Genomic DNA, 12,137 nt, shown 5'->3' on the forward strand with positions numbered 1-12,137 from the left:
ACGTTGCTTTGGATAAGTCTGCTAAATGCTTTAAATGTAAATATAAATATTGTACAGTGTAAAGCCATGTAGCAGAAATGACTTGTGGTCAGTAATCCAGGAGACATGGAGGTGTACAGTAAATATCCATTGTCTTCCCAACATCAGTCACTGAATGGCATTAAAAAAGCACTGGAGAGTTCAAAGCTTACAATTCTCACAGTCTATCAGCACCACCAACATTCAGATGTAAATGAGCTTGAGATGTAAATGCATGCTGGCTGACCAGATCACCCCCCCTGGAAAGAAAATATCCCTATTCCCTTTTATTGTCCTTGGTGATTTTAACAGAGTGAATCTACACCAGGAACTTCCTAAACACAGACAGCATATCGACTGCCCCACCAGGGACAACATCACACTGGACCACTGTTACACCATTTTAAAAGATGCCTATCGCTCTGTCCCCCGGGCAGCTTTAGGACATTCTGATCACTGTATGGTCCATCTTATTCCAATTTACAGGCAACAGCTTAAACGTGCCAAGCCTGTAGTCAAAACTGTGAAGAAGTGGACCAATGCAGCAAAGCAGAAACTGCAGGACTGTTTTGACTGCACTAATTGGACTGTCTTTGAAGCTGCATCTGATAATCTGGATGAGCTGACAGACACTGTGACATCATACATCAGTTTTTGTGAAGATGTGTGTGTCCTGACCAAGACCTTCTGCACATACAACAACAATAAACCATGGTTCACTCCCAAACTGCAACATCTTCACCAGGCCAAGGAGGATGCCTACAGAAGTGGTGACAGGGCCCTGTACAGGCAGGCCAGGAACACGCTGACCAGTGAGATCAAAGTGGCAAAAAGAAGCTACTCTGAGAAGCTGAAAGAACGGTTCTCAGCCAATGACCCTGCATCAGTGTGGAGAGGCCTGCGAGATATCACCAGCAACAGACGACCCCTACCCCCCGCTGAAGCAAACAAAGACCTGGCAGATGAGCTGAACAACTTCTACTGCAGGTTTGAGATAAACAGATTCACACCCCCCATCCACCCCACTCCAGAGACAATAACCCCCATCACACCTCGTACCCCCCTATCCTCCCCCCTGGAACTCAGAATACACAAAGCGGAAGTGAGCCGGCTGTTCCAGAAACAGAAAACCAAGAAGGCCCCGGGACCAGACGGTGTATCCCCCTCCTGCCTCAAAACCTGTGCTGATCAGCTGGCTCCCATCTTCACCCACATCTTCAATAGATTCCTGGAGCTGTGTGTAGTTCCCTCGTGCTTCAAACGCTCCACCATTATCACGGTCCCCAAAAAACCCACCATTACAGGACTGAATGACTACAGACCTGTCGCCTTGACGTCTGTGGTCATGAAATCCTTTGAACGCCTGGTTTTAGCCCATCTAAAGGACATTACAGGACACCAGCTGTACCCCCTGCAGTTTGCCTATCGGGCAAACAGGTCGGTGGATGATGCAGTGAATATGGGGCTGCATTATATCCTGCAACATCTGGTCCGTCCAGGAACTTATGCCAGGATCCGATTTGTGGACTTTAGTTCGGCTAAACGAGCATAGATTTTAACGAGCAGTTAAAATCATTTCAGATCCGTCACATCCTGGACACAATCTTCTCCAGCTACCCCCCTCTGGCAGGCGCTACAGATCTGTTTACAAAAACTGTTTACACTCTACCTCGCACCTTAAAATTGCACAGTGTTACTCACCTGTGTATATTTATAATATTTATAATTTTTCACATTTGTATTGTATTTGTATTGTATTGTACTGTATTTGTACAGTATTTCTTGTATAGGGTATTTTGTTTTTATAGTGTCACTTATTGTAGAGCTGGGTGATATGGCCTAAAAATAAAATCTCAGATTTTTTCACAAAAAATCTGATTTCCGATTTTAATCGATTCTCCCCTCCCCTACTCAAAATCAAACTACTTTATTTAGCTTTTTTTACTTTAGACCACACCTTTAGGAGCAGTGTGTGGCTCAGTGGGCTAAGCTGTGTGCTTGTAATCAGAAGGTCACTGGTTCAAGCCCAGCCTCAGTATGTCTGCAGCTCCTTGAGCAAGGCCCCAACAGGTGGCCTTCACAGACAACTTATTCTTCAAAGATCAAGTTGAGGGAGGCATAAACACAATTTCCCCACGGGGATCAATAAAGTGTCAGTTATTATTGTGAACACTTTTAGAAAGGTTTCTCTATAGCTTATTTTAAAACTGGCAACAACACAATACACCCTCAAACTTATAAATAAAAGTAATAAGTAATATTGTAATAACAATAGAAAAAAAACACATAATTTTATCATGTCAGCTTAGTATATTACAATTACAATTACAAATTACAGAAGTAGCAACACCTTTCTTTGGGCACGTGCCATCTTTTCCCCTGTCATTGCCATGTTGTTAGTGAATCTGCTACAGTGTTAATTTACCCGTGAGGAATGGTGCATCGCATTAGTTCCGCATTTGGCGCTTGTGTGTAAAAAAAGTAATAAAATCGATTTCATGAAAACATATCGTCCTGAACTGTAAATTCGAATTAATCAATTAAATTGATTTATCGCCCAGCTCTAACTTATTGTTTGTGTATGAGAGAGTATCAAACTGTGGGAAACTAATTCCTTGTGTGCCCCAGCACACTTGGCGAATAAAAGCTGATTCTGATTCTGATTGCTGCAGCAGGTGAGGATCATGAACTCCCAATGACCTACAAATTCTTTAATCAATCAACAGTTACAGTATCAACAATCAATGGCTGGACAGTTGATACAGGGACAATGATCACAACACACATCAGAACAGCCTTCCCAAAGCCAACAAACTGAACCCTATTGAAAATTTGTGGACTATGCTTAAAATAAAGCACTTTAAAACAAATCAATATACTGTAGGACCAAAGTGCTGTACAAAGGATAAATAAGAATAGACAATAAACAAACCAATAAAGCATATTAAAATAAAATAAGTAAATAAAATAAATTAAAACAAAAATGAGCTTTTTTAAGTCATAGCAAAGACCATTCAATCATTTAACCCAGGTAAAAAGAAAAGTAAAGTTTTTGTAAAGACAGCGCCATCTAATGGTATCACCCTGCAAGTGAATGAATGGGCGGGTTTATAGTCAAATATAGGCCCACCCCTAGAAGAAGGGGGGCTCTACCTTTCGGATGGTAATTGGAAGGAACTTGGCTGGGATTTGGCTGCCAGCCAGACTGGAGGGGAAATTTTAAGTGGCTGGATCTGTACATGACAAATGGGCTACACTGTATTTTTTTTTACCTGGACATCTCCCTAAAACTGTCTCTCTTTGAAGTCTGATTCTACTTTGCTTTTACTCAAACTGCATTAAAAGTGAAAAAATGTATTTGAGGAGCAGAAAATAAATCAAAGGGATCAAAACCCAACTATTTGTGCAGTGATGCTACATGTCTTCCCCCCTCCCTTCCCGTTTCGGTTTCAATGAGAAATGAAGCTGAAAACGCCGGGGACTGGGGGACGTGGGGGGGGTCCATCCGCGCTCCCCCTTGTACTTTGCATTCCCTCGGCCGTAGCCACGCCAGTCACTACCCAGCTGTCTTCGGTCACAGGACTTTGGCAGTGTAATTAACTCTGAATCAGAGTGCCAAGGGAAGACATAGACATTCAGTGCATTTTGCACCAGCAGTGCGTACTTCCTTTACCAACTTAGACTGCGTGAAAGATTGTATGTGCGTCTGCACCTCTGTGAAAATACAGCGTCTTTGTGTTCATGAGAGGCCTTTAAAAACACAGTGAAACCTGCAGAAGGGCAGGTGTGTAAATGACTCGGGTCAGGCTGAGAGTCGCTGGTCGTTGCTGGTCCGCCGCTCAGCGCTGTCCCTCTTCATCGAGCTACAGCGTGTTGGCATTTAAATCTCAGAGGGGAAGGTAAACAGCGAGCGTCGCCCCCCCGGGACGGCTGGCACCCTCTCCGTCTCTCCGCCACTGCCGCCATCCCGTTCATTTCCAATGTATGAATATCATCACTTCATTTCCTTTGCTAATTTTCCACGGCGAGCGACGGTGCCGGGGGGGTGGGGGGTGGGGCACCTTCCTATTTGATGTGGGGCCTTTTTTTCTCGCCCGTTTTTCTTCCTTCCGGCGAATAATTAATGCCGAATGGCAGCATGTGGCGTGATGGGCGGCTCCGGGTGAGACGCTGGCTGGGGGTGTGGGGGCAGGCGAGATGGACGTGGGGGCCAATCTGCCCTCGCCATTGTCGGCCACCCCCACGACTTGCCAGCGAAATTACAGCCGCCAGCCGCATGAGCCGCAGGAAAGAGCTGACCACTGTCTGGGAGAGACTATCAGCAAGCGCGCAAGCACAGGAGAAGCCCGTGAGGGTCGACTACAGGGGACAAAATGAGCCACCACCCCCTCCCCACCAAAAAATGACGTGTTGCAGCCTTCTGAGCCCCCAACAGTCCCCCCTCCTTCCCAACATCCTGTCTGCAGCACTTACAGCACAAATTCCCCTCCTCACAAGTGCTTTATTAGTGAAGGGCTACCTAACAGTCTCACCATAACGACATTAATAAAAGCGGGAACACGGAAGCCAGCTCTGTCCCTCTCCTCCTGTAAAGCTCCCCCAATGGGAAAGGCCCGGGGCCCCAGACCGCACCTAAAGGGGCGCGAACAAGCCGCTGCGATGCCCGCCTGCCTCCTCTGCCACAAAAAAAAATGCCCAGGAGGTAAAGACGCACAAGAGATTGATTAGTGTATTGGTCTCACGGGAAGCCGTAGCCTCCACTGCACTAGTTAATGAAGGAGGGAGCTGGAGAATGACAGCGGGGGGGGGGGGGGGGGCTGACTCAAAGGCAGGAAGCAGAGGCACTCCGTCATGGGGGCAGCCAACAGCAGGTGTCTCTAATGAGGAATAATAGGGCCAGAGGTGACCACAAAACCCAAACGGGAGGGATGAAAAAAGACAGTGATACAGCTAGACAAAGTGCTCATTTCCGGTCACATTTACGTGGCGGAATTCTAATTACGGCACTCTGAGACAATGGGGGCCTCTAACTATCAAAGCACCAGTCGTGAGACAAGCAGGTGCTGGGACCCTGGCAAACTCACACGTCACGATTACATTCATTTAGCACACATGTTCATCCAAAGCAACATCCAAGTGAGCTACAGAGAGCAGACAGTATCCCTGGAGCGACTGAGGTTAAGGGCCTTGCTGAAGGGCCCAGCAGTGACATCACTCTGCCTGCCATGGGATTGCAACCAGCGACCATCCAATTATGGGCTTAGAGTTCTAACCCACAGACGTGCACACCACCATAGAAGCCCACAGCCACACACAGGCAAACTGTGAGCACATCTGTGCACAACACAGCTGCTGACATGTGTAAAGGCTTAATTAGTGTGCAACTGGAAGCCTGGCTGATCCTTTGGTGGACAGGTCCTGGTCACACTAGCTACTGCTAGCTGCAAAAATTGTACACGAAAACAACGGCTTGAAGCCCAAACACGTCCACATTTCCACAGCAATCAACATGAATACAACAACAAAACAGCAGGCAGCCGTAACATTGTTTGTGTGATTCTCTTAATTGTTCCACATCGAAACAAAGCATGCGCCGTTCCTGAGTGATCTCTAGTGCGTCACCCTGACATGCTCAGCCCTCTGCAGCTTTCTGCCCATATTCGACAGACAAACACACATCACTTCACTGAAAAACAAACTCCCTTCAGCAAGTGGCATTTCAGAGTCCAATAAATAAATAAAAGCATTTCAAATGTGCAAATTAACATGTCAGGGTATCACCACTTTTTTTAGCCAGTCATCAGACCAATTAGGAATCTGATAATGATTTTAGAAACCTGATTTTTATTAGATTAAATCAGGCAATGAATCGATCATATTGCTTAATATAATGACTGGTCCTCAGCTTGTATTTATCAAAATAAAAAAATCAGTTTGAAACAATCCATAATGAAAAACAGGCTCATGGAAAAGTTCCACTAAGATATAACGTAGATAGGGTTGACTCAGCTGTAGGAGTTATCTGATCTACGTGCTTCACAGAGCCCACTCCCACCTGGGCAAAATCGGCACCACAGTCATGTCAGGATCATGTTCTTTAACTTCTCCAGTGCCTTTCTCACCATGTAGCCTCCCTGACTGGGGAACAGGCTCAGGTGATCCAGCCTGATTCACCCACATTATCTAAGATTATGGACCAACTGTCCTACAGCTGATGGTTTGTGAGGCTTCAGGGGCACCTCAGGGAACTGCCCTGCCTATCTTCCTGTTCACCTTCTAGGCAAAAGACCTCCAATAAAATACCAGCTCATGTAGCCTGTAGAATTTCTCTAACGACTCTACTATTGATGCGTGACAATGGAGAAGAGTGAGTATATACGGGGCTGGTGGAGGACTTTGTCTTGTGATGCCTGGAGAGCCACCTGCAGCTGAACACCTGCATCACAAGGGGGTCCCAAGGAGCCCCTGAGACGAGTCACCATCCACAGAAAGGCAGTGGAGGGGGCAGAAGGCTACAAATAACTGAACTGGGTCATCAACACAGAGGTGATATACCAGAAAAGCCAGAGCAGAATATTCTGAGGTCTTGCTGAAATCCTTTACCAGTCCAATGGCCAGTGTACATCTGTACGCTATGGTCAAAAAATTCATGAAAAAGAAAACACCATTTTCACTTCTATATGAGCACATTTTCCCAAAACCTCCCCTTGCTCAGTAGATCTGGCATTTTCCAGAACCTTTACTTCCCTCTTATGTTAAGCCCAGGAGCCTCCCTACCCTCCTGGTGGTCCCAGGGAGAGATTCTGTCCCGTCCTCTTACCTCTAGTGCCTTCCGTTTACGTGCTAAGAGCTTCTGGATGTCAGAAGCCACCTTCTCTACCAGCTCTTTGGGAGAAATCTTCTTAATCTCAAACTGGGTTCTCTTCTCATTGTATATCTGGAAAGAAAGCAAAGATGTCACTATATTTGTTCCATGGTAGAAATTAAACAGCAAACATATAATCACAGTATAATAATCATACTCGTCATCCCTTTAACAAAAGACATTCACTTTTCCACAAGAATTCCAAGAAAAACACCATCACGGTAGTAGTACTTAAAGTTGATCCAGTGTACAATCTTGGTCTGAACCCATCCACGCATAATCATCAGTTGCTACTGTACTCACTTTTGCCAAAATGCTTGTAGCAGATTCAAAGAAATCTCCCACCTGTATGTCAAATGATTGTTTTAACTGCTTTACTTTTATCCCAGCCCATGCACTCGATCATCAGCTATATTTACCTTTATATTTACCTAGCAGCTGTCTCCATCCAAAACAACTTTTGTGAAGCCGCAGACCTCCTCAGGAAGAGAGGATTAAAGCAGAGTGGATGGATGCATGGATGGATGGATGGATGGACAGACTGCTGAGGATTCTCAATCCATTTACACAGCTGCATACTACAGGAAGCCCTCTCCTGGGACTTCATCTGTCCACATCCTGTCGCACGGCACTTCACTGCTTCCCCAATTTACCCTGCGAAGGCTTAATCTCAGTTGAGCGCTCATGTAAATCCCCGAATTTTGGCTTTAGCACCAACTATGCTGCATGGCACTGCGCAGTCCATGACTCCCCTGGCAACAGGAGAGATGCTCACGCAGTGGACGGCCCCCGTCTGATCATCTGCCTCTTTGTTCGGCTCTCTTCGGAGATCACACCAAAGTGATACCAGCTCACGGCGGCCTGGGAATACGTGCGGCATCCCCTGCCAGAAGTCCCCCGGCGGCTGGCTTTGCACACTGCCTAGCTGGCAAACACCTTGCTCCGAGCACCAAACTGTGTCACGATACATGAGCCGCCAGACACACACGTCTCCAAAGCAGATTTACTTAGTGCATAACGGCTGGGGCACCGTCTGCAGAGTAAAATGTGTTCCTGATATATACACTCACAGGTGCTGGGGGGTGCCAAATAAAACATGACTTATATTTCTGTTACAGAAAGGTGTGAGCCTCCCACAGCCCAGAGCGACCAGATGGACAAAACTGTCAGCATGTGTAGCTGCTGCCCTTACAGATGCCCTTAAAGAAGCTGTCATTCAGAAAAGTCACTTTGACCTTGCGTACAACAGAACTGGGCTCTCACACTGTCTGCAAGAAAGGTGTCAGGTGACCAGCAGACAGAGGGATCTTTCAATTCTCTGTCCCAGCAAGTATCTAGAAACAATAGATAAAAATGTATAAAATGATATGTATGTGGTCGTAACCAACAACAAAATAAATGTCAGATTGATGCCATTTTAGGCATAGCTTAAATTAGGCATAGCTCCTTTAATGAGACAGTCCTTATAGGTGTAGGCAGTGTTTACAGTCGACCCGAACTCAACGGTACACTCTGCAGTGTACTCTGTCTCTGCAGAGTAATGGTACTTCTCAATATCTGCTGGTACTGAGTAACAAGGGGAGTACCAGCACCTGGTACTGAATATCAAGGGGAGTACTGGGACCTCATATTCAGTAACAAGGGGAGTACTGACACCTGCTACTGAGTAAAAAGGGGAGTACTGACACCTGGTCCTGAATAACAAGAGGAGTACCAGCATCTGGTACTAAATCAAGGGGAGTAGTGAGACTTCGTAGTGAGTAACAAGGGTAGTACTGACACCCAGTACTGAGTAAAAGGGGAATACTGGTACCTGTTACTGAGTAACAAGGGGAGTACCGACACTTGGTACTGAGTAAAAAGGGGAGTATCGACACCAGGTACTGAGCAAAAGGGGAATACCAGTGCCTGGTACTGAGTAACAAGGGTAGTACTGACACCTGATACTGAATAACAAGGGTAGTACTGACACCTGGTACTGAATAACAAGGGTAGTACTGACACCTGATACTGAATAACAAGGGTAGTACTGACACCTGATACTGAATAACAAGGGGAGTACTGACACCTGGTACTGAATAACAAGGGGAGTACTGACACCTGATACTGAATAACAAGGGGAGTACTGACACCTGATACTGAATAACAAGGGGAGTACTGACACCTGATACTGAATAACAAGGGGAGTACTGACACCTGATACTGAATAACAAGGGGAGTACTGACACCTGATACTGAATAACAAGGGTAGTACTGACACCTGATACTGAATAACAAGGGTAGTACTGACACCTGGTACTGAGTAACAAGGGGAGTACTGACACCTGGTACTGAGTAACAAGGAGAGTAACGGCAACTGGTACTAAATATCAAGTGGAGTACTAGCACTTGGTACAGATTAACAACGGGGGTACCAGCACCTGATATTGAGTAACAAGGGGAATACTGGCACCTGTTAGTGATATTTAAAGACACAGGCAGAATGTTTCTGACACTGATGTAACTTATAAAGGCAGTTTAGGTCACCATTTAACCAGAAAAACAGAAAACTTTCAGAAGGTGAGGTTGTGAAATGGATGGACACTTGACATTTAGGTTTTTTTTTCCATGGAATAATCTCACAGCTCTCCTTGCCGCCAGTTTCGCAGTGCTCTGCGGGACTCCCCTCCAGCAGGGTTCTGCACTCCTCCGATACTCTCCCTGCCAAATCGGCACCGGCCTGCAGGTGCAGGGGGTCACACGGTGCTGACAGCAATGAGGGGGGGGGGTGCATATCTCACAGCCTGTGGCCGGCAACTCGGCAGCCGCCTGGCTCATGCAGGAGCACCCTGGTGTGAAAGCCCCACTGACAGGAAGCCTCCCCTTGTCGGCAGTGAAATGGCCCCGTGCTCAGGAAGGGCCTGGCCTCTCGCTGGCGCCCCTCGGGATCTTCAGAGACAAGCACTTTCCCGGCCTTTCCTGTAGTACCCCTTATTTTACGGAGACTCGCGGCGTAGGGCGAAGGCTAATTTGATTTACACTCGCGTGTCCCGTCCCATATGAATAGAAATAAGAGCATTTGGAGTGGGATAAGCCCTTCGCATCAGTGAAGAGGGGGTCCAGTAAACAATTCGGGGAGAGGGATGGCAGGACGACAAGAACATCTCGATTAGCCGATTTGTTCCGAGTCCCCCATCGTAGCGCACTGTAATTACCGCCCCTGTTCAAGTCATTAGCCAGCCGCAGAGGAAGGCAATGGTCTCCACCGGCTCCAGATGAGGGCACTAATCTGGTTATGGGCTCTCTCAACCAATTAAAAGGCATTTCCTTTAAATCGGCAACAGCCATTACCTGAGTCTTATTAAATCACCAAACGCGAGCCTTCCTCAGCTTTAACTTTAAAAAGCCCAGCCTCCCCAGCCCCCCCCCCCCACTGGTTTTGTATGTCAGTGATTGTTTTTAAAATGACACTTAGTGTGTGACTGCTTTCCAGAGCAAGGCTACAAATATGAAATAGGCATTACAGTCACTGGACTGTTAAAACACAAATGACCGACTAGGAAGGAGACACTGCCTATTAAATGCCATGTGGTGCATTTCTGAATGGTCAAGGACGTTGACTAAAAGCAAGGTTAGTATCTGGGAATTCAGGGAACTCCACCTGTATCCATCTGGCCTATGATGCTTTCCAGAGGATTCTGGTTACTGACTGGAACTAAAACCTCTCCCAGTGCCCAACCTACAGAAACCAGATCACATGACTCTGGTTGCAAACTTTGATCCTGCAATCAAAGGGTCACAGAAATCATTTTCCCCACACTGGAACACTGGCGTTTTCCTTACTTACAGCTCTCCCACCAGAAACACTGATGCAAAGTGGAGGTTGCATGTACTCCCTGTACTGCACAGGTTTCCTTCCACTGTCTAAAGATATGCAGAGTGGCGTCACTAAATTGCCCATACTGTGTATGTGTGTATTGTGTGTATATATGACCCATTCCTGTGACCCTGACCAGGAGAATTAGTTGGAAGATGGATGGATGGATGGATGGATGATATCCAAAGCAAAAATATGTATTTTTCCAGTTTGCATTACAATTGCCACAGGTGTACACTGGCTACTTCAGGTGTTACACATTACAATCACTGTAATAAATGCAATATGAAGGTGCAGTTAATGTAAAGTGTTACCAAATAAACCATCTGGTTATCAGGACCAGGCCCACCACACACAATTACAGAATTACTTAAAGCAGGTCCCCATGAGGTCCACCTGGCCTCTCTCCTCTCCTAGCCCCCCCCCCCATGAGCACAGGCCTAATCAGGACTGATGACTGAGGCCGGTGGACTCTGAAAAAACACAGCAGGGCAAGGATGCTGGGACCCACAGTCCTGTGGTGATCATGTTCGGCAGTGGGCCATGGGGGCAGTGCCAGGAAGGGGTTCAGATTAAGGCAGAGGGGCACAGTAGCGCCCCCTGGGGGGAGCGCATCCAGCAGTACCAGTACTCCTCCTACACACACATACACACAGCACTGGTATTGCGGCCTGACGCAAAGGCTCAGTCAAACTCCAGTGTGCGTGTAAACACCAAAACAAACAAACACCAAAACACAAAGTACAGCGGCAGATAATTAATTAGAAGCTTCAAATACAGTGGCTGGAAACCTGGAAGAACAAAGTGTGTTCACCTGTTGTCAGGAACGAGGGAACATGTGCCTCCAAATATGCAAAAATGTCCCAGTTCTGAAGGTTTCTGCTACTGTGACGTTTAGCAAAAAAGGCAAAGAATCAAGCTGTTTTTTTTAAGTTAATCCTCATTTTGTTGCTCTTAGATCGAAGCCTAAACTACACAGTTAACAATATTCAGAAATCTGTACTCTTTTCCATGATGAAACGTACAGTGCCCAGCTCTGAGCAGAGAAATTATTATGGAGCATGTCATGTGGACGAAAAAAGAGAAAAAAACAGGCCTAAGTGCTTCTAAAATAGTCGGCAGGAAGATGGAGTGAGAGGGGAATCAATCACCAGCAATCATGTGGAGCACTCAAAATTCCCTTTTCAGCCAGGAGAAATCACATCTTCATCAGCACAACGAGACAACAGAATCGGGGCAGGGCCCCACGTGCCGTGTCCTCACGGTGTGCCCATGGCCCGCCTGGGCCCTGCAGCACCCCCATGATTCTGCCCCGCTTCCCAAACTGCTGCCTGAATCTTCTCTAATCACCCACTGATTTCAAATCATTACACTGAATCCATCGTCTGATAGCATAAA

At 46.5% G+C, this 12,137-nt stretch overlaps 1 protein-coding gene across 3 annotated transcripts in view; it reads right to left on the reverse strand.

Moving 5' to 3' along the window:
* cacna2d2a (calcium channel, voltage-dependent, alpha 2/delta subunit 2a) overlaps positions 1–12,137 on the reverse strand; it is a 261,328-nt gene that overhangs the window by 179,256 nt on the left and 69,935 nt on the right. For all 3 annotated transcript variants that reach the window (XM_023821052.2, XM_023821053.2, XM_023821051.2), the window contains exon 3: positions 6,839–6,955. In XM_023821052.2, the coding sequence (XP_023676820.1) occupies positions 6,839–6,955 (117 nt within the window). The remainder of the gene's footprint in view (positions 1–6,838; positions 6,956–12,137) is intronic.

The sequence above is a fragment of the Paramormyrops kingsleyae genome, chromosome 6 (genome assembly GCF_048594095.1).
Source record: "Paramormyrops kingsleyae isolate MSU_618 chromosome 6, PKINGS_0.4, whole genome shotgun sequence".
NCBI classification, from domain to species: Eukaryota; Metazoa; Chordata; class Actinopteri; order Osteoglossiformes; family Mormyridae; genus Paramormyrops; species Paramormyrops kingsleyae.